The sequence below is a fragment of the Peromyscus eremicus genome, chromosome 10 (assembly GCF_949786415.1).
Source record: "Peromyscus eremicus chromosome 10, PerEre_H2_v1, whole genome shotgun sequence".
In the NCBI taxonomy this organism is placed as follows: domain Eukaryota; kingdom Metazoa; phylum Chordata; class Mammalia; order Rodentia; family Cricetidae; genus Peromyscus; species Peromyscus eremicus.
The window spans coordinates 95623242-95646722 of NC_081426.1; the positions used below are offsets into that span (position 1 = coordinate 95623242).

Genomic DNA, 23481 nt, shown 5'->3' on the forward strand with positions numbered 1-23481 from the left:
TGATGAGTCAGCAGCCATCAGCCTTGAGACAAGGTTCTACCAGAAAAGATTCTGACTCACAAAGTCGCAGGTGCTCATTGGCTCCTCAGTAGTACAGATCTTTATGATATATGCATTTCTTTAGGTGTGATGCCATTGTGTACTTACTAAACTGCACTGCAGTATAAGGTTTCCATGTTCTTCAGAACAGAAATTAGGCTCTTCTTACTGTGAGGTAGGAGGACAGTGCTTTCTAGGGTGACTGACTGGCTTTGCCATGGTGCTCACTCTTGTGTGGTCTGGAACTGACTTCAGCATCTCGGCTGCCTGTTCTTCATTTAGTGTAGACTGGTTTCTAGAGACCCACCTTGCTTTTTGTTTAGAACTTACTTCGTTGATTATTTTTCATTTCTCTTAATTCTGTGTTAGTGTCTGCATATTAGACAAGCTTGACTTTCTATTGTGTTAGAAAAAGCAGCCACCTTTCCTGGTCTTCATGGAGTGGCCTCCTGCTGGAGACTGATCAGCCCATCAAGTTGTGATCTACTCAAGTCTTCTTGCTAGTCTCCTGTTTCTTTGTTCCTAGTGAGCCCAGGCATGCGGCCTGTGCTAACTCCCATTAGTGTTCTGAGTCAGTGAGACTGACATCACCCCAGAAAGTTGAGTCCAACTTCTAAGAGAGCCCATGGTAACCAGATCTAAGCTAGCAGTGCTAACATATCTGTGGTCTGTGTTCTGATGGCCCTCAGTTGACTAGGGGATGGTGGACCCCATTGTCATTCAGGGAAAGGTTAGGTTAACAGTCAAGACCTTCATCGGAATTAGGACTTCAGGTTCACAGTCTCTCTCCAGGAGATGCTGAGAACTTTTGTTTGTTTTGTTTTGTTGGCTTTCTGCTGAGCCCCAAGGTGAGAGATTCTTCAGAAAGTCCTGAACAGAGGTGAGCCCCAGTCATTCTCACGGTGAATATACCAGTAGACTACCAGTGCTTCTCAAACTTTAAACCCATCAAAAGCACTTACGGATTTTAAGTGTGTGGACTTTAACTCGCTAAGTCAAAGGAAGAGCCAGGGATTCTGTATTTCTAATAAGCTCTGGCTAATACAGTGTCACAGGTCACACACTGAATAACAAGTAGCTAGTAAATGTGTCCAGCTTTCCTCATCGTAGTTCAGGTGACCTTGAGGTCACTTCCTGGTGATCTAGTTCTCAGTCTCAGTCTTTAGTAGTCAAGTAGTATTGACCTATCAACTCTATTTCTAGGAATGTATCCTATATCTCTATTTACATATGTATAAAATATTATATGTAAGGTAATTCATTATTACATAACAATAAAACATTGGGAACCATGTAGATAAGTAGAGGACTGTCTGTGTATTTATTTTGTTAATTTATTTCTTGACAATTTCAAACAAGTATGTAATGCATTCAGGTCATATTCATACCCACCCCCCACTGGTGGTCCTCCTCACCAAGTTCATCCCAGTTTCATGTCCTTCTGTTTGTTTTTGTTTTTACCTGGCAACCCACTGGGTTTACCCAGAGTTAACTGTGTGGGCATGGTCCTGAAGCATGAGTAACTCAATGAAGACAATGACTTCCTCTCTTCCAGCAACCTTGGACTGCCAGTTCCTCCCCTGGGCAGGTTGGGCCCCATGAGCCCCTCCCCTATCTCTGACTGAATATTTATGGGTCCAGCTTTGTGTTGGGTTTTTGCAGCAGCCATAGCTGCTGTGAATTTGTTAGTACCATGGCCATGTCATGCAGCTCTTACATTCTTTCTACCCCCTCTTGAGTGATGTACCGTGAGCCTTGGAGTAGGTGGTTTAGGTGTCCTGTTTAAGGCTGAGAATAGTAAAAACCTAATGAACATAGAGTTTCAGTATTGACTCATTCTGTAGTAGGCCCTACAGTACAGCAGTAAGCAAAACCAGATGTTGAACATACAGTGCAGATGTTATGTTCATATTTGAATAATCTTATCTGAATTACATGCTTTAAAGAAAAGGGACAAGTTTTCTGATAGCATGTACAAAAAGTATGTGGTAAAGGTGTAAGGATCAGGGAAGCCGGTCCTCAGTAATTAAAGAATGTCCAGCATCTATGCTAAGTACTCAGTCTTCCATTTCATTGCTGTGTAAGAAACCCATCTCACAACTGAATGGCTAGAAACTGTAATTTGTTATTTCTAAAATGATGGGGGTTGACTGGCTGACCCGTGGCTGATATTCTCTTAAGATGGCTCCTGTTGCTACAAGGAGCTGTGGGCCGAGCTGCTGCTGGCCACTCCACATAGTCCTCTATAGATTGGCAAAGGTAATAGCTACCTGGGATTGTGTTTCTCATAGGAAACATCCCTATGAGAATGATTTGATTTGCTTATGAAGTTATTTTATGAATAGTAATACTACCTAATTTTTCCAAATGTTTTTAAAATTCTAGAATCACAGGAATGCTGCTTTTCTTCTGATGGAAAGTGACAGGCTAATCATGGGTTTACCCAGAGTGAAGTGGACAGAAGCAGCATTGTCGATGGCATCCCAGCTGCAAGAAGAGTGTGTGGCATTTATTGTAGAAAACTTCTCAAAGATCATTGAGAGTGAAAATTTCACTCTGCTCTTACAGGTACCGTGTCCAGAGGCTGTGTTCTACTCAGCCCCATCTTGGTGTTCTGGTTTTAATTACATAAGTGTTTTTAAAGTCAGGTTGCCTTTGATTAAAATATTCTGACAAGTAAATTCCACAGCAGATGGCATGTTTGCAACAGATTTGGAGCATGGTGGACAGGATTTTTGGCTCACAGATGAGAAAGCAGGAGGGACAGGTTTGAGTGCCCTGGCAAGGCACATTGTCACTTGGGCCAGCTCTGTTCCTTGGTCACCATGAGCACATTTTAGAGACCCAAGTTGTAAAGATGGTGGTTCTCTAAAACTCTGTTTTTATAAGGAACTACTTTTTCTAAAATTAGTCACTGAATAAAGATGTTGTCTTTATTTCTAGGTTCAATTATTAGGCTATATTGGCTCCTGAAAACTCTGTGTGCACACGTGTGCATGTGTGCGTTTGTGTGTATGTGTGCGTGCATTCATGTGCCTGTGCATGTGTGTCTTGTTCGAGTGTGTGTCTGTGTGCACATGTGTGTTTGTGCATGTATCTCGTGTGTGTGTGTGTGTGTGTGTGTGTGTGTGTGTGTGTGTGTGTGTGTGTATGTGTGTATGGAGGGGGTGGTGGATGCTCGTGGAGTCTTCGAACAGAAAAGGAAAAGCAGATGTGTTTCCAGGTGATGTTATGTACCCAGCCGTGACAGTTGTACTGCTGTTACACTAGACTTTAACATTTTTTGTATATTTTACACGTATTTCATTAAATGTCAAATTCTGTGTTTTGTAGTCACAAGCAATGAGCAGCACAGCTCATCTGTTGGACAAAATTTTTAAAGCAATTGAAGACAATATTACCACTGAAAATAGTTGCTCCCTCCTTATGGCTCTGGACACGTTACTGAATTCTGAAAGTACAAAGGAAATGGTACTGAATATAACAAAGTTCATTAAAATATGTAATATTGTAAACAGTTTGAATGTTGCACAGGTCATTGTAGTCAGGTACTGGACACCTTGGGACTTGATACAGTTTCTTGTATCTATTTGGAATATTTCCTAATAAAAAATTTTTTTTCAATTATGTTTGCTTTCAAATTAACTTTTTATTAAAGTTTAGAATTAGGCAGTTTGGATCCTTAATTCTAAGCACAGCTTGGGACTTAGCAATTATCTGGCACAATGTAACTTTGGTATTTTTTTCTGATAATTATAATAAACTTATACATATAAAATGTATATTTTAGTATTTTTCATCATTAGTATTTTATTATATGGTATTAGTAATTCCTTATTTCTCAAAACCAACCTTATTTTTAAATTAGATTGAGTAGGAAAAATGAAAAATTTAAATATCAGTTCTTTTTAAATGCAAAATCAGTGACAATAGATAATTACTAATTATTGCATTTTTATTCTACAAGAATGATAAAATGTTTCATCAAATTTATTATTATCACATAAAGTATTTGACCTTGTCATGTCATAGTTAATGTGAAAGGTTGTGGAAGGTGTTCGTATAAAGCCCATTGCTGTTTTAAAATAATGTTTCAAGAGTAGCATTCAGCTTCGTGTTCACTGTAAAATTCTGTTAATGAGTGAGCCTTCATAAATAGCATGTGCTCGATAATCTTAGAAATGTAACTGATGACATCATTGATCTAGCTTAGGAGTAAGTAGATTCGGAAAGGAATAATGACTGGTTGCTATGACAATGTGGCTCTCACCAGCTGCTGATTTGTTGCTGGAACACAGGGCTTTACGTGCAAGATCCAAGCTGTGCGTGATAAGCTGTGGACCTTCCTGGTTCAGTCCTTCTATGCTGTTCGTCACACAGAAGGCTGGAAACGGATGCACATAGATGACCAGCAGAAAATCCAAGCAGGTATGTTAATCTTCAGAGTTTCTTGTTGTGATCTTTGTGAGAGCAGATATTTTGAAGGCATTCTGAATTCTGGTTAATTAGCATTTGTGAGCTTCTGTTCAGTAATGGAGTGCCACCCAAAACTAGTGATGATGTGTTAGGCTGCTTTGAGAAACCATGCTTTATCTGCTGTTCTTAGAAAACGTATGTAATTATCAATTTTTAATCCTCATATTTTTTAGCCAAATTTGCTTAAAAAAAAATCCTTGTGAAGAGCTTAGATTTGTAAAAGGACATAATCTGTACAGTCAGATCACCAAGCATACTCTCTCCCCTATGAAAACGTATTTCACCATGAAGCTTCCCATCTTTATCATAAGAACCTTTCTTGTGGTTTTGCTGAGATTAGATGGCTTTATTTCATGAGTGACTGGTTCAGGGATGCAGTGTGTGCTACTGCGGAGGGTCCCTCGGGTGCCGCACAGTGATCTCTGACATTTACTAGTTACGGTTTGAAGCATTAGCATTAAACAAAAGATGTATATCTATCAGAAAGTGTGTGTGTTTAAAAAGTATTGAAATAGAATTTTGAGGGTGTGGAACTAAAATGGCTTCATGACTATTTTTAGGTTAAAGCAGGTGCCTCAGAAATCACACTGGCATGTTAGCAGCTCTACATTTTTATTTATTTATTTTTTTTGACATTAAGCTAAAAGACTGTATTTTATGGAACAGACATTTTAGTGTTCTAAAACATGGAAGCTGTGTATGATAAAATATATCTCAGCTATATAAAATTCTTAAGTGATATATTTATGTTGAGACCTGCTTACTAAAGCAGCTAGATGTAATTTAAAGAACAATTTTCAAAGATAATTTTTTTCATGTAATAAAAATCATCAAACCTTTAGAAATTGAACACTTTTTCCTTGTGACTTTTCTGTGCTGAATTTTAGACATTAGCTTTCAAAATCTGCAATGTGAAGACGCAAAGATGAGCGTCCCATCAGTGGGTGTCCTGTGAGCTCGCTTCTGATTGGTAGCAAACTTTGTTTTTCTCTTTTTTAGAGGATTTCACAACTAAGTTGAATTTCAGTGTTCTTTATAGTACTAATTAGAAATCTGAGTAAGTTTACACGTACTCATATACATATGTAGACAAATTGTCCGTGGCCATGCAGTTAATTATCATATGAACCTCTCATTGTGTTTCCTTGCATCAGGGTAATCTTGAATTTTAAGTGGTTGAGGTGTAGTGCAGCCTGACCTGTGTGTGGTTACTGTTGTGGCTCATCTTTGCTCTAACGTTCTCTTGCTGAGTTACTGATGGAGAATTCTTTATCTTCTGTGTATTATTGTGCGGTCATTTGATTGCTGCAGACCCGTCTTTGCTCTGTCGTGTAGCATGCATCCTGTGGAACAGACATTGTAGAAGATGCTCGATAGCTGTTTACTAAAAGTAAATACATTTGAGAAATTGTATGTGCCAATACATTCCTTCATAGTCAAACCTCAAGCCCTGTAAACCTTGGAAATCCAAACTGGACGTCAGCCCTCGCCCCTCAGACTCTTTCTCTGCATTTTCCTGGTGCCGAGCACGAGGCCCCCAGTAATTCCCGCATAACCTTACAAAGTGAATCTTTATTTAGCTCCAGTGAGGATGGATGAGTTATAGGATTGTCTCCTGCTGTGTTCTCAGAACTACATGCTTCTCTTCTTTCCACCATTATAATCAATCTGTAAACCAGAAAATATTTTTAATTTCAGCAGAATATTTTTATAGTATTGGATATTTTCTCATATTAAATTATGTGTAAAATATTATTTTTTAATTTAGAAACTAAATGAAACCAGATATTCAAAAATTTATAGTTTGTGAAAATTCTAGATTTTTTAAATGAATGTATGTGATTTTACATTTTCATTTATTAACTTTAAAAACAAAATTTTCCGGATCAGAGAATAAGATTGAAGAATAGGTTCTTTATTCTAAAATGTGATATAAATTGTTTTGTGTACTGGTTTGCTTTCAAGTTGTTTTTTTTTTTTTTTTAATATATATCAAAATCTAACATTTTCTCCTGGCATTCTATTTTTCCTGGGCTTCTCTGGTAATAATAATGTTTTTGATAAAAATAAAGTGCTTGGTTTTTTCCCACAGCTGCATTTGACAAAGGTGATGATCGAAGACTTGGCAGAAAGCCTGTGCTCACCAGTTCTCAGGTAAACATCCAGCACTGGACGGGTCCCAGTGAGAAAGCTATTTAAATTTATTATTTTATATTTCAAAATAAATCTTTTATTAATTAAAGCTATTTTTAAGAGGAAGTAATTTTGAGTCTAAAAAAATCAACTAAGCATTTAATATATACATTTTAAATTATGTAAATTTCTAATATTCATTTGGTATAGGAAATATGTGCCTTTTTCATTTCCTGGAAATTTTTTTTGGCAAATTAACATACTGGAGCTGTTCCAGTAAACCAGGAGTTGTTTAGACATCTATGATCCTGTTTGATTTCTGCTTTTAGACTGCCTTCCCATTACCAGAACATGACAAGGTTCTAGAGACTTCCTGTGTAATCATCAGAGTAACCTGACTGCACCCCATTCTTAAAACATTAAAATGGCAATTTTGCTATTTTTCCTTTTTAAAAAAATTATTTGATGATTTTATTATAGCCTGAAATGTATTTTTCTTCCTTTCAAATGGTATTATATTATACAGATATTCATGTAATCAATAAAATATGTAAGTACAAAATGAGACTGTGCATATTCCAGTGATAATGTGGACTATTCATTTAGCATTCTAATTTAGAATGTAAAAAACATATTTCCGTTGAAAATTAGATGGGGAATACTGTTTTCTTCCTTATAACCCATTAGGTAGGAACTACTACTTCTGCAGCCGTGATATAACCCCCTAAATATCTCTGATTGGAAACTGGGACATGGGGGTTTGTCAGCAAACCTCCTGGGATTGCTTTCTGGAGTGCTTCATATTCTGCTGTGCATCGCGACCTGAGCCCCCAGCATCTAATAAATTGAGAATTGCACCCCACATTCCCCAGCGTCTAATGAGAATTGCACACTGCAGCCCCCTCAGAGCCAAGAGTACTGGTGCACTCCTCCAGTCCCAGCCCTGGGAAATGGATGTAGTTCGAAACCAGCTTGGCTAATGAAAACCTGTCTTCAAACAAACAAAAAAAAAAAAAACAGACAAAAGCACTTTTGAACTCTCCTTCTCACCTAAAATTTCCGTTCTGTGAGCATGGGAGCCCTGACTTCCCAGCCTTGCTGAGTGTGTTCTGTGCCCCCTCACAACCCGCTCTTGCTTGCTCGTTTTTCTGTGTACTTTCCCCGGCTTCTTTGACTGGGTTTTGTTTGTCTGGTTTGGTTTCTTTTCAGTGCTGGAAATCTACCCCATGGTGTGCTAGGCCTTGTCCTGCTGCTGAGCCAGCAAAATAGAACAAATTCTAATTGTTGTTGCTTGTTTCAAAATAAATTGGGGGCGGGTACAAACAAAATATGAATTGGTAATTGGCCATGAATTGGTAATTATTACTGCTGGATATTAGATACATAGTGACTCATACTGTTCTGTCTTGTAAGTTTGTTTATAAACTGGGCATTGTAGTCTAAGTTAGTAATCCCAACACTAGGGAGACTGAGGCAGGAGGATTGTGAGTTCATGGCCAACACAGAAAAACCTTGTCTCAAAAGAAGTCTGAAGTACCACTAAAGTAGAAAAGATGTCGAACAGAAGTAGGTTTCCTTTGAGAAGATGGGTCCTCCGTTTTCATTTTTGTCAATAAACTGGTGACCACCTCCAGTTGGCTGTGCATTTATAAAAATGTATATGAACTTTGCAGACATGTCTTTTTTTTTTTTTTTGGCTTTTTTTTTTTTTTTTGTTTTTTCGAGACAGGGTTTCTCTGTGTAGCTTTGCGCCTCTCCTAGAACTCACTTGGTAGCCCAAGCTGGCCTTGAACTCACAGAGATCCGCCTGGCTCTGCCTCCCGAGTGCTGGGATTAAAGGCGTGCGCCACCACCGCCCGGCTACAGACATAAGTCTTAAGGCTGCCTAGAAACGTATAGAACTGAGTCCTTATCATGCTATATGATATTAATGTGAAATTTCTAAAGGATATATTTATCTCATGTAATACATAAATTTACCCACAGCATAACAGTTCAAAGTTCACAGAGATAATGGTACACTGACCTAAGTGGGATCAGTTTTAATTAAGCATGGGGAAGAGGCCTTACGGCAGAGCATGCTAAGTTGTCAGTGTTAAAAATAGAGAAATACGCCAGGCACAGTGGTGTGTGCCTTAAATCCCAGCACTTGGGAAGCAGAATCAGGTGGTTTCTGTGCATTTGAGGACAGCCTGGTCTACACAGTGAGTTCCTGGACAGCCAGGGCTACACAGTGAAACCCTGTCTTGAAAAACAGAGGCGGGGAGGAATATTATGTTTCAAGTTAAGATTTGGTCAAGAAAATAAGAAATGAAGAAAAGTTTACAACAGTTAGAATTCTGGAACACTGTTCTGAAGAAAACCATTCTCCACTCTACAGATATACATAATCTAAAGACAAAATATGCTTAAAATTTCCAAAATATCCCAGGCCCAGTAAGCCAAAGCTGAGACAATAATCTACTGATTCCATTATCACTATACCTGGCTTTTTCCTAGATTTAGCCTTTATTTACTCTTTATACATATACATGTATGCATATACATGTGTGTTGTCCAAGTATTTCCATTTTCTCATATACAGAGCCTTTATATATTTAGAAATTAAGCCTTGAATGATATATCACTACATGCTTATTTTAACAGCAGTTACAAACATTCTTGGACCCCGCCAGTATGTTGTGGAATGTAAAGGGGGTTTAATTATAAAAGATAAAGACAATATAAGCTCTGCCTACAGTCTCACTCAGCTTTGCCAAGGGGAAAAAATCAGCATTGTTTACATATGTTGATGTTTTTACAACATTTTATTCTAAAATTCCCACCATCTTTGAGGTCAGGCCAGAGAATGGTTGAGTAGTCTTCTCTGTGCCTTGGGTTCTCCTTTTCAGGTGTTTTCAGGATGTCTTTTCCTCCACAGACTATAGATGGCTAGTACTGTATGACCATCTAGGATTTTTTTTTTTTAAACCTACTCTCTTCCTGGCATTGAGTTGAAGAATTTTTAGTGAAAATTTTTATAATGTCCCTTGATTATACCATTTAGATGACTACATCCTAATAACAATAAATCATGAACTCAAGTCCCAATTCTGTCCTTTCCAGGCATGTGACCTTGGGTAAGTCACATGTCTGCTTTAATACCTAATTTCTTATCCAATAAATGAAGACAGCCACAGGAGCTATTTCACAGGGTTACTTTTAAGGATGAAAGTGAAATGATAGATAAAAATGTTAGCGTGGACCCTGACAATGGGCTTCAGAAACTCTCAAGTGTTATTTACTCAGGATAGCCTGAGTCTTCGGGGATTAATTTCTACTGTAACACCATAAATTAAATAAACATTTAGTACTGCACTTCAGATTTGATTGAGGTAATATAGTTAGAAACCTAAAGTTTTTATGAAAAATGATTGAAAAAAAATGATGTAAAAAACATTTTGGGGGCTGGAGAGATGGCTCAGAGGTTAAGAGCACTGGCTGCTCTTCCAGAGGTCCTGAGTTCAATTCCCAGCAACCACATGGTGGCTCACAACCATCTGTAATGAGGTCTGGCGCCCTCTTCTGGCCTGCAGTCATATATGCAGGCAGAACACTATACATAATCAATAAATAAAAATAAAATTAAAAAAAAAAAAAAAAAAAACATTTTGAGTGATCCTAAATCCTCATAGGAATTTAAGAGCCAGGACTGTGCCGTTCCTTGGGAGAGCGCTTGCCTAGCTTAATGTGAGCTTTACTAAATTGTTCCTTATAAAAACTTCACTGAAGCCATGTATCATGGTGCACACCTTTAATCCCAGCACTGGGAGGCAGAGGCAGGTGGATCTCTGTGAGTTCAAGGCCAGCCTGATCTACAGAATGAGTTCCAGGCCAGCCAGAGCTATATAGTTAGACACTGTCTCAATAAATAACAATAACAAACCCAAAACTTTATTGAAACATAAGGTATTCTATATCAAAGACTTGTCAATTTATAAGATTTTTCTCTTTTTTTCTTTTTCTTTTAGCAAAGGAGACAAGGCTCTGAAGTTGATGTTATAAAAAAAAGACCTTGGACAGAAAATAACAAAACACCGTGTCGAACATATCTCTCTACTAATCAGAAGATGAAATCTGATGGGTTAGGAGCATCTGGACATACATCCAGCACTAACAGAAATAGTGTAAATAAAGCATTCAAGCATGATGATAGTACAAAAATATCCAAAGTTACAAAAGAATTGAAAACTGAGGGGAAAAATGTTTCTGGCAAGTCTAAAACTATAATAAAGCCCCAGATAGAAAACAGTGATAACACCAAGTTGGAAGATCTGTCATCCAAAGTTGTGGGAAGACCAGCAAGAGTGGCAGCAGATGGACAGAAGGACGCGGTGCATGGGAAAGGAGTAAGGCGCCAAGAAGCGCAGACCACGGGGGCCAGGCCCAAGGTCCTCACTGCAAACCTGAACGTGCAACCCAGAGCCAAGCCTTTGAAAACAGTGGCAAGGAAAGATTCTTCATGCCGCACCACTGTGGGACCCTCTAGTAGATCTGCAGATTCGAGTATGGAGCTTCTGACTTCCACTGGATGTGTGGATGAGCCCGAAGAAAACGGATCGGTGGGAGACAGGTCATCTGACGAGAAGCCGCATTTGAGTGACTCTCCAGGACAGGCGTTGAGTAATGGAGTCGTGTCAACTGTAGGTGGGTTAGCACTCTGTGTGTGTGTGTGTGTGTGTGTGTGTGTGAGAGAGAGAGAGAGAGACAGAGAGACAGAGAGACAGAGAGACAGAGAGAGACAGAGAGAGAGAGAGAAAGAGAGAGACCCCATGGCCCTGTACATGCTGGACAAACAATCTACATCACCAACTCGAAGTGCCAAAGTTTTTTTGAGCCGGGCTCTCTCTAGTAGCCCATGCTGGCCTCAGACTTGCTGTGTCGCTGATGACTCTGAACTCTGGTCCTCCTGCCTCTACCTCCTGGGTGTTAGGATGACAGTTGCGTCCCATCATGCCTGGTTCATGTGGTGCTGGAGGTGAAGCCCAGTGCTTCCTCTGCGCCAGGCAAGCACTCTGCTAAACAAGCTGTACCCCAGCCCTGAAGCCCTGATTGTTAGTAGGTCCCAGTACTTAAAATTTCCCAGAAAGAGCGATCCTTGAATGCTTTAATCACTTTTAAGTGATAAAATTGTGTTTTTAATGCATATGTGCAAAATGAGAGAACATGGTCTTTCCCCAGTCAGCACTTGATTTTTAGTGTCTAATCTGTATATTTATCCAATTTGTTACTATTTTTAATGTTCTCTTTCTCATGGCTGATATTTCTTCTTTATAGCTGTAAAATCTCGACCAGTTTCAAGAATTACCAATGGAGCACCCAATAAAAAAAGCATTCATGAACAGGACTCTAACATAGGTGGAAGGTAGGACTCTTCACCTGTCTCTGCTGTTTATAAACTAAGTTCTAACTGAACATTCTTAAAGACTTTTCTTCATTTAAATGTATTAGTGAAAATATATTTTTAAACTTTATTTCATATTTATATAAAATGGTGCAATGCAGTAAAAGTTTCCTAGCTATACTAAATGGCATGTGAAGTTATGCATTGTCTTATCATATATGGTCTACTATTTCAAAACTTAAAGGTTTATGAACATAGGTTTATTTTCAGAAGAGATATATATTTCTATTTCTTGACAAGATCTGTGGTCATATGGGGCTGTGGTCGTATACGGTGTTTGTAAGTTCCTGTGTTGGAGTATCACTGTGATGCTAAGTTCAGTCCTTTTCCTCAGTGTAATAAAAAGGGTGAGTGGTAAAGGCCTTAATGACCCAGCACCACGGGCAACTGTGAAGAAGAGAGGGAGCAGCAATGGACACACAGCAGCTCAGCCACGGACAAAGAGCGCCCCTCCCACCCTGGCTCAGATTCAAGGTAAAGCTGCAGCGGCCCTGAGGATTCTGGGTACAGTCCTGTGTCAGCTAGACAAGCAAAGCTCTGGCTGGACCTGTAGTCAGAGAGGAACAAAGTGGGACGTAGTTCAAGTTTATGGTTTTCCTATAAATGTTTTGTTGTTGGGGGATTGATTTTGGTTTTCCTGTCCTTCATTTAAAGGAGTCATTGTCTCATCTGTGTTTCTGGTCCTTTTGTGGAGATGCTTAGGTTTCTTGGAAGTTTCCTTGGTGACTAGGGGAATTCTGTCTGTGAAAAGCACTGAAGGGTTCTTAAGGAGCAGCAGGAGCTGGGGGAGTTCCTGCAGAACCTGTCCCCATGCTGTTGTTTTCAGTGTTCTGAGAAAGAAGAATACTGATTAGGTCACGTAATCTGCATAGAGCAACCATTTTTAAATCTTTCTTTCTTTCTGGGCTAGTGGTACAGACCTGTAGTTGTTCCACTGGGGAAATAAAGCTAAAGTCATCCTTGATCAATACAGTGAGTTCAAAAACCAGCCTGGACTACATGAGATACTATCTCAAAATACATAGAGGGGGAGGAAAGGTGGAAGGGGGCTGAGGGAATGTCTCAGTACATAAAGGTTGGGGGGGGGGAGCCAAGTGTAATGAAGCACATTAGAATCTTAGCCCTGGGGAGGCAGGATGGATGGATGGATCTCTGAGGCTCGATAGCCAGCCAGACAACCTAGCCTCATCAGTGAGCCCCAAGTGCTGCTAAGAGGCTCCTGGGGAGTAACAACTGAGATTGACCGTTGGCGTGCACACAGTCACACACAAGCACACACACACACAAATAGTTGCTTTTTATGTATTAAGCACTCATGCGTTAGAGCAGTTCTAAAATCAGAAAAATGATCTTTATTTGCATAATGAATTAATACTGAAAGTCAGTTGGAAACTAAAGCAGATAAAATTACTCATATTCTAGTACTAGCTGGAAATTAGACATAAATGACTTCATAGGACTGGGTAGCTCAGCGGCAGAAGACTTGTTTACCTTCCACATGTCCCTGGCCAGTCTAGTCCCCCATACCACTCCACCCCAAACACACTCAGAAATAAAGCTGGCAATTGGGGTTGGCAGATTTGAGTGCCCCAAATTTTATTTTTAAGACTTTAACCAGAATGCATAAATGGGATTTTTAATGAAAAATTAATGAACTTTACTCTGAATTTTCTGTATCCGACAGTCTGGTTCTCATTACAGATCTGGGTCGTTAGCCCTGATAAGCAACAATTGTCATCCTCTAGTATAAGTTTATTCCAGTTTGAAGAAACACTAACAATTTGCATAAATGTCCATTTTATTTTAGGTCGGTTCTTGTTTTTAGCTGTGTTGTTTTTTATTCCCCTCTTCCCCAAAAAAACACTTCAAAGAGAGGGCCTTTCTTGCTGCTTTGATAAAAGAAAATCAGATTTTCTACTCTTACACACTTATGTAAATTCAATTTTTGAATAATGATAAAAATTCTTGATGAAAAGAGATTCTGCTATAAGGGTTTTTACTCAGGTCTTGGAATAGTCCCTCTATATTGTAAATACTAATAGAAAAGTTTTTTTACTTTCTTATTGTTCGTTATTCCTTGTCTGTCAGTATTATATGTCTCCCTTTGGTTGCTTTTATTGATTTTATTTCCTCTAAAGTGATTTGAAAACATTGAATTTCACTCAGAATTTGAGAATACTTTGCATTTCCAACTCTCTTAGGATCCCATGGCGAGTCCCCACACTCTGTGAGATCTTCAGTGTCTTCCCGGCAGTCTGATGAAAGTGTGACAAAGTTGAGGCACAGTCCAGCTGCAGATAAACAAATACCTAAGAGGAAAATTGTCAGGCAAGTACATGGAACTTTGCAGAAGGTCAATGCAAAAGTGGTGCCCATGCCTAAAAACCCAACTCAGTCCAAGAAAGGTGGAACTCTGAGTAACAAAGATCCAAGACAGAAAGTGCTTCCTGGAGAAGGGATGCTACAAACTCAGGCTTCTCAGAGACCTTCCAAAACCGAAACAGCCACCACACAGAAGTGCATACTTCCCAATGCCAGTGACAAGAACCATGTTCTTAAACAGAGGTCTCACAGGTCCCTGGTTAACCTGGCTTCTGAGACCAGTGGTGCAGAAGCACTCCAGTCACTGTGCAGACCACACCCACAGAAGCCATTAGACAGTCAAGAAAAAAGGAAACCCGAGCTAGAATGCCAAAATAGTTCAAAGCTGGAGGAATCAATAAAACATGAACTGAAGCCAAAACAAACTAGTGTAGATCAAAGTAACACATCCAGTTACAGAGACTCGAATCATTGCAATGCAAATTTGAATTGTCATAGCATTACTGTTCTAAAATCTGTGATTTCAAGTCCAAATGAAAACTCCATAAACTCTAACCCAGTTTGTGATTCAGACTCAGCAGAGCAAATCTATATACTATCAGATAGAGAGAAACAAATAGGAAGAAAAAACACAGACACTAAACCAAGTATGAACTGCGTGAAAATGAAGGAAAGTTTACTGTGTGTTCCTGAAGGGACAAGTGGTACCGTCAACTCTGTTCAGGACGAAAGAAAATCATCAGTTCAAAGCCAGTTACCCGGTGACTCTGCTACCAAGGACAGTAAATGTGCTACAGTCAGCTCAGCTGTCTCTTCCAGATGTCTTTTGGGATACCCATCAGAAAAAAATTATAAAAATATGGAAACATCAGAAACCCCAGAGAGCCATGAAACTCCAGAAGCTCCGTTCTTGGGTCCCTGGGATTTGCGCACCAGTGCCACACATCAGAGAGAGAGCCCAGAGTCGGACACTGGCAGTGCTACCACATCTTCGGATGACATAAAGCCCCGCTCTGAAGACTATGATGCTGGAGGGTCTCAGGATGATGAGGGTTCCAATGACAGAGGCATCTCCAAGTGTGGCACTGTGCTGTGCCATGACTTTCTCGGAAGAAGCAGCAGTGATACCAGCACCCCAGAAGAACTGAAAGTGTATGACACTAACCTAAGAATTGAAGTCAAAATGAAAAAGCAAAGTGGGAACGACCTTTTCCAGATTAACTCAACGAGTGATGATGAGCTTCCCAGGAAAAAGCCAGACATTTGGTCTCGATCCACGATAATCCATCCCAGGGAAAGAGAAAGTATCCCACGAGGCATTATCCCATTTGCTCAGGAAATGGACCAGGTTTCTTCTTCAGCAGATGAAACAGAAGATGAAAGATCGGAAGCAGAAAATGCTGGGGAAAATTCCTCCCCGTCCAACTCAGGTACTCAGCACGTTCAGGGAATAATTAACTTAGCTTTTGAAGATGGGACTGAACATGAAAGTCGTGAGTTTTCTGTAACGAAAAGGTTTAGAAGGTCGGTGTTGCTCTCAGTAGATGAATGTGAAGAAGTGGGGTCTGATGAAGGGGAAGTTCACACCCCCTTCCAACCCTCTATAGATTCTCTTTCACCTTCTGATGTTTTTGATGGTGTTTCTTATGAGCACCATGGAAGGACAGGCTACTCCAGATTTTCAAAAGAAAGTGAAGATACTACTGTACATTGTAAACACAACAATAAAGGCTGTTTATATAAAAATGAAAGCATTCTCCTGGGTCCTAGTAGCAAAGACTCTTCAAGAAAAGATAAACAGAGTGTCTCAACAGACCAAAAGAACAGGTTAGATGTTCCATCCACAGGAAGCCAACAGCTTTCTCCAGAAGATGAAGAAGTAAATAATAGAAGTGAGGTGGCTAATGACTTCCAGCAGCACAGCATGCTCGTGGATGGTGACACGAAATCTCAAGAAAGACCGTGTCATCTGGAGCTTCATCAGAGAGAACTCAGCTCCAGCATACCAAAGATCAGCTCAACAAAATCTCTAGACTCCTATTCGAGCCAGGTTCTGCCTCAGGAAGGTCAAGTGAAAGAGAGCCATTCCACAGCTCCCAAGAAAGCTAATAATGCTGTGTTTTCAGGTAATGTACAGAAATAGATATGCTAGACACATAGGAAAATAAGTTCATAGAAGTTTAGAGTGGTCTGTAGCCCTGGATGTTATATTTTAATTAGAATATTTAAGCTACAGTTCCAGCTTTTAAATGAGAATTTAAATTTATTAATAATATCAAAATGAGCTAGCTGTTCATTATTTATTGTTTGCTTACAATCTTAGTGAATAATTAGTATGTAGTGGAAAACCTTGTTTACTAGACACAGATAACATACTAGATCTTACCTGGAAAAAAAGAGGAACTTAGCTTGGTGTCGTTTCAGTTGTTATGTCTGATTTAATACAAGCATTCTTCGCTGTTGGAAGTTGTATTCTACACTGGATATGTTTATGAATTTTCTAGATATATCTAAGAGGGCTGTGCAATAACTATAGCAGTCTGTACTGAAAAGCACTCAACTATTTTAACTAGATTAATTATTATAATTTATATGCATTTTACAGAAACTAAGACTTCTTCAGTATCAATATAATTCTATTCTAAATTTTTCAAGCAAAAAGATGAGTTTCCTAAAAGAGATTATATTTAGAAGCAATGATAATATATGAAAAGGCCCAGTCTTCTTTCACATGCTAAGATAATTTCTTGTCTAATTGTTTTGTGTTTTTGTCTTCCTTATTTCAATAGTTCAGACTAATGAGTTAAAATATGCAATAGTAGCTGGTTGAGTAACTATTGTGTATCGTAATTAAGAAAAATATTGACCAGAAATCCCTATTCAGTAAAATGATAAGACTAGGAGGTCTTCCAAAGTTGTATTTTTGTTTGTTTGTCCTGGCTTGCATCCTCCTTTGCATGTGCAATATACACATAAGCCTTTAGATACAGTGTATTTATCCCCACCCCCGAAACCCGGTCATTTTTAAGGTATCTCCAAATGACTGTCTTTTTTTCCTCCTTGAGTTTCTATTGTAGTGAAGTAGATTTGTCTGTACTTTTATGTTTATGTTTAAATAATTTATGTTATTTTCTGTATTCTAAGTTTTCAAACTAAAATGTGGAAAATTATTGTTAGTTACCTATGTTGATTTTGCTGCTAAACATTACCCTTGAATTTTTTAACAGAAAAATAAATGCCTCAAAAATTTTGTCAATTTTGTAAAAATGTTATTTTTTTCCATGTTGTGTTTTTCTGAGGGCAGTTAATACTGTTATATGGTGTTACTATTCTACAAGACTCTGAGGGGTATCGATGTGCAATTTTTACATTGTGTAGTATTGTGAATTATTTCAGGAGACATAGAGGATTGTGGCACACTGGCACAAACCTGCATGTATGACCACCGGCCTTCACAAACCCTCTCTCCAGTCTATGAGGTGGATATAACAGAAGCATTTGAGCAGAAAGTGGGATCAGAAATCCATGTCATAGACAGGGACTCTGAAGACGGTCAGCACTTTGCCAAACAGGACTGGGCACTCCTGAGAGATCTGCTCTCTGAACAAGACGCAAACTTAAATGTCACAAGTTCTCTTCCTGAAGACCTGAGTTTAGCACAGTATTTAATCAACCAGACACTCTTTCTAGCTCGAGATAGCTCAGACCCTCAGGGTTCAGCACGTGCTGACACTTGGAACAGATGGAGTGAAGTGTCATCCCCACTGGATGGTTCCTCAGCAAGTGCCACCATGGCCAGTGTCCCCTCTGAAGAGTGTTCACCTCTCGGGGAGTGGACAATCCTGGAACTGGAAACTCAGCATTAACAGTTCCAACATTCGGGAAAATTTAAACTATGCCGCCCCTGTATTTTTTGATGCCTACATTATATTTATAATTTCATTAGCCAGATATAGACTGCCCTTAAAACTGATGAAGTCTTTTCAATTTATTGAGGTAAATATAGCTTATTTATTAATATGTCTAATGTTAAAAATGTTTTTCTAAATTTTTGAGCATGTTTTCCATAACTATTAGAGGGATTAGAAGACTTATAGAAAATCTTTGCTCCAGTTTTCTTTCCTAGCTGATAATTTGTTCATTTATTCAAGAATTTCCGTGTCAGTGCACAAGGAGATCAACCCCTTACTTCTTACAACCCCTTGATTCTGCATATGGTACCATAATAATTTAACAATAAACTTACTGTGTGAATGTGCATTATATAAAATCAATCTGTGAGTAACATTCAAACTCAGGCTGAGTGCTGGGGTTGGGGAGACAGAGGGCCCCTCCTCAGCTTTCACAGCATTTCAGGAACAGGACATTGAGAAGTGAGTGTACCTTGGGTTTCAACCATATTTTTTAATAAACTAGGAGAAGTGGGACTTTTTGGATACATCCAGGGATAGCCACTAGAAACTGTCTTGTCTCTGTGGACCGTAACAGTTAGTCACTTTACTTTGCATGCCATGATAAGAATACTTTGGAGCTGCCCTGCACTGAGCTAGCACTAAGTACTGATGGAAATGAGTGGGTGAGGCAGCGGAGTCCTGATCTTATGTGGGCACATGCCTCCTAGTGATCCTTCTTTGTCCGCCAGACTTCTCTGTCTGTGGTCTTGCAGGAAAGCAGATACACAAAGCTACCATACAGTACACACTTGGATCTTAGATGCTGGTGAGTACGGCCCTTTAAGGTAATGGGGTTTCTCTGTGTCTTGTAACTAATTCATGTTTCTCTAGAATATATCAGAAGTAAGGGAATCTTTTAAGTTCAAATTTTTCTAAATTAGCAAAATTTTCAAAAATAACAATAGGATGTATAAATATATTGAACGTAACAACCATGCTAGTATAGAATTACTTGTTCTAACATAATAGTTATACTTTCATTTAAGTACTAATCTGTTATACCATAAAATTTACTTTTTTCCTGTGCATTTGCCTGCATATATGTCTGTGTGAGGATATCAGATCCCCTGGAACTGGAGTTCCAGACAGTTGTGAGCTGCCATGTGGGTGCTGGGAACTGAACCCAGGTCCTCTGGAAGAGCAGCCAGTGCTCTTCACCATGGAGCCATCTCTCCAGCTCAATTTTTTCAAATTATTTTACATTTATTTATTTTGTGTGTTTATGTGGGTAGGCTGTGCACATGTGTCACAGCACATGTGGAGGTCAGAGGATGACTTGTGAGAGTTGGTTCTCTCCTTCCACCACGACAAAACTCAGGTCACTGGCCTTGGTGGCAGATGCCTTCACCCACTGAAGCCATCCCTCCATTTCTGGTTTTATGCCTTTTTAAGAAGCTAGACACTCTGTACAAGGGCACTTTGTCATTTAGACTTAGTTATTAACTTGGTTGTCTAAGGTAGAGAAATAGGCATTGATTGTAAGCACTCAAGTGTGAATATGAATACAATAAACATTTCAGTGTCTAGTGGAGGGCAGGAGAATATAAGATCAACATTTCAATATGAACACACACACTTTGTACTTTGAAGCTGGGTGGGAATTTAAAGATCAGACTGATCTCTTTAAATAGTAAAGGAAGGCTTTTGTGACCAGAAGACTTAGAAGGTTCTACAGCTAACTTGTGGGCTAGAATCCACTATTTCCTAGTTCCAATTTGCTGTTATTTCTACCACACAGAACACTTGATTTTCTCACAAAGCCGTGAGCAAACATTTACAAGTAGTTTGTCATATGAAAATGTTTTACATGGTAACAATTAAAGCACACATTCATTCCCAAGACATTTGTGGGGGTTTTTTCCTCTGAATGTGAAGATGTTTTACATGTTACTTTTAATAAACTTCTCCCAAAGTTTAGAAATTTATAATTGAAGTTGCATTTCTTTCCCATCCTCAGATCTTAAAACTTTCACCTTAAATTATTAAGACTTAAGCCGTACTCAGTTACACATCACTTCTACAGACAAATCACTGGAGGGCATTTTGCCGAAGTGGTGACCACTTAGGGAATTTGAGCAGGTGTTGCGTTTGTATAGCTGCTCTGTGAGCATGCATTCACCACTGTCTGCTGCAGGACTCTGCAGCAGTACTGCTTCATGTATTGAAGCCGTACCCAGGCACAGAGATGCATGTACTACTGACACTCATCTGCTGCAATCACGTTAGAGACTGCGTCAAACGCAGTATACACCAACACATGTAAATGTGCCAACAGGTCTGTAAAATATGTATTCTTCACTTTATACATAGGAAATGAACTTTAAGATTTTTGTTAATATCCATTCGTTGTTAGGGAGAGAGCGTCCTTGTCACGGGTGGAGGTCAGAGGAAAACTTGCAGGATTCAGTTCTCTTCTACCATGTGGGTTCTGGGGGCTAAATTCAGGTTGTTATACTTGCTCACAAGCACCTTCACCTGTTGAGTTGGCCCCAGAAACTTAAAAATTGTATAGTCTGTATTTTCCCTTCTGGATGATCTGATGTAATGGAAGAAACCAAAGAAAAATAACAGACTGTTATCATACGGTAAAATCACAGTTGGGGATATTTAATTAGGAGAGCCAGGAGAAGCCACCAACAGCTCACCGGGAAGAGGTCAGAGGTCAGACCTTGTCTGATGCGCCAGCTAAGCTGAGGCTGGAGTGCCGTGGCTGCCGACCTGGTGCTGCACATAACAGGTAGGTCGTCGTTTTATTTAGTTTGCTGCAAACCGTTAGGGTATAAACTTTTTAAAGATGGTGTTTGTTCATAGTTTACTTTGACTTGGGTTGTTTAGAAGGATGAGAAAATGTTTGGAGGAAATTTCTTGGAGCAGCCAGATAACATCTGTCCCATCACTTATATCAGTTGTCTTGTCAAAGGAGCAACACTGGGGACACGGATGGGGACTTTATCCATCTGGTCCTCCTGTCATTGCTGGGAGCCCTCTGGCTCCCGCATCCTGTGGTATTCCCGTCACCATGGAGACACCACACACTTCCCACCCCTGCTGGTGTGTCGTTGTTGGTTTGGTGTGGTGGTGGTCGGGGGGGGGGGGGGGGGGGGGGGGGGTGGTGGTTTGGGTTTTGGTTTTTTTGTTTGTTTGATTGGTTGGTTTTTGGTTTTTCAAGACAGTTTCTCTGTGTAGCCTTGTCTATCCTGGAACTCACTCTGTAGCCCAGGCTGGCCTCAAACTCACAGAGATCCACCTACCTCTGCCTCTTGAGTGCCGGGATTAAAGGCGTGCACCACCACTGCTAAGGGTCACCCAGCTAAGGGTCAAGGACACGCAAAGCTGGGCTTTCGCCTGCCATGCCTGCCACTGGCGCCAGCTCCCTCATTCTGATAGGCTCTAGGACAACACCCTGACCTTTGCCTTTCCATCAGCCACACCCAGCTGCTGAAAGGGCCCCACGCTGGGTGAACAACCTTACTCTGCTTTCCTGCACAGGAGAATCAAATACTGTATTCTCTGGAGCATGACTGCCCATCCCTGTGGTGGGCTTAGCCTTTCCACCTTTACCATCTCATCATTTATGCTTTGTGTACGTTATCTGGGCTTTCAAGCATTCAGAAGCTCATTGGCACTACATTTGGTATTCTGTTAATGTTTTCATAGGAACTCCAGCTCAGTATTTAAAACGTCACATTTGCCTTCAAGTGACCTGGACAGACTTCTTTGCCCTTCTTTCATATCCCGAGAGCTTTAGTGCTGTACGAAACAAACGTTTGTGCCAATCTAAATCATTAGATCCACCAAGGGCTCTCCTCCCTCCTAAAGATTGTGTCTTACCATAAAAGGAGCTCCAGAAATGCAGCTTCCATCCTCACCCAGGCTGTCATGGGCTTCTCCGTCATGGAGTTGTATGCCCATAGGCTCAGAGTCCCAAGTTTTCTGCTGACCCAATCTCTTTCTAGCTGTCCTGTGACTATCTGTGGCATCCAAACATCTCTCTTATGCCCAGTTTCCTTACTACTACCTATCCTTTCTATATTGTGTCTTCCATTTCCTGATAATTGTGGAGAGCTCAGCCAGTGACAACTTAGTGTCCCTAAGGGCTCGTCTGAGCCTTTTCTCTCATACTGCTTCAGGCTATGTAGTATATTCCAGACCAACCCCATCTGTCCCCATAGGGCTCAGCCTCATAAGCCATCTTGTTCAGGGCTTTTCATTCTTTAAACGACCCCCCCCCCCCCCCCCGTTAAAGGAGTTTAAATGCAGTGTTTCCTGATGATCGTGGGTTCTTACAGTGAACCATATTCAAGCCCAGCCTGCATGCTTGAATCATGGATTTTCCCTTCCTCTCTGTTAAAGGTTGGATTTGAGGGCATCTCCCCCTCACCGCCTCCCTCTTCACTGTCTAGTTCTTTCCTGGGCTCCAAGTTTCTGGACCAGGAAGCACTCTTTAGATCGAGCTTGTACTGGTTCCCTTGCACCCTGCCAGCTGCACCAAATGGCAAGCTAGCACTTCCTCCCCATATTCCCTTTTCCCACCTTCCCTGCCAAATCAGAGGCCAGTGCAGAAAGGAAAGCATCTGCGTGCTTCTCTGCTGGGATTCCGCCCTTACATGGGCAAGCTCGTCCTGCAAACAGCTTCGCCTCAACTGCGCATGTCTTCTTGGCCACTGCAAAGGCCACACAACAGCCCTCGCGGCTCGCTTAGAATCCTGTCCCGTATGTCCAACCCTGGGCAATTACAATGTATTCTCCAGTCCCTCAGCTGTTCGGGAGATAGTTGTAAATGGACCCCATTCAACAAGGATGCATACTAGCGCATACCATATCATACAGGAAAGACAGTCACTTCAACATTACCCCCAAAGAAGATTCACTTTCAGACAGTTCAGCTTTGGCAGCATGTTCTATCAGGAAGCGCGTAACTGCTTCAACAGCAAAGAGATACACCATGCTGTACCACAGGGGATAAGGACTTGTGGTATTGTATTCCCCCAAATACTGTGCACTCTAATAAACTTATCTGGGGTCAGAGACAGAACAGCCACAATATTCAACATAGAGGTTAGACAGTGGTAGCACACGCCTTTAATCCTAGCATTCCAGAGGCAGAAATCCATG

The 23481-nt window shown here is 40.2% G+C and overlaps 1 protein-coding gene across 1 annotated transcript in view; it reads left to right on the forward strand.

Annotated features, from left to right (window-relative positions):
- The window catches only part of Btbd8 (BTB domain containing 8), a 69163-nt gene extending 48964 nt beyond the window's left edge, over window positions 1-20199 (forward strand). The window contains exons 10-18 of the mRNA XM_059274915.1: window positions 2425-2607; window positions 3373-3510; window positions 4338-4467; window positions 6608-6669; window positions 10659-11334; window positions 11965-12052; window positions 12426-12565; window positions 14293-16539; window positions 17810-20199. Coding sequence (XP_059130898.1) covers window positions 2425-2607; window positions 3373-3510; window positions 4338-4467; window positions 6608-6669; window positions 10659-11334; window positions 11965-12052; window positions 12426-12565; window positions 14293-16539; window positions 17810-18279 — 4134 coding nt within the window. The 3' untranslated portion in view covers window positions 18280-20199. The remainder of the gene's footprint in view (window positions 1-2424; window positions 2608-3372; window positions 3511-4337; window positions 4468-6607; window positions 6670-10658; window positions 11335-11964; window positions 12053-12425; window positions 12566-14292; window positions 16540-17809) is intronic.
- The last annotated feature ends 3282 nt before the right edge of the window (window positions 20200-23481 follow it).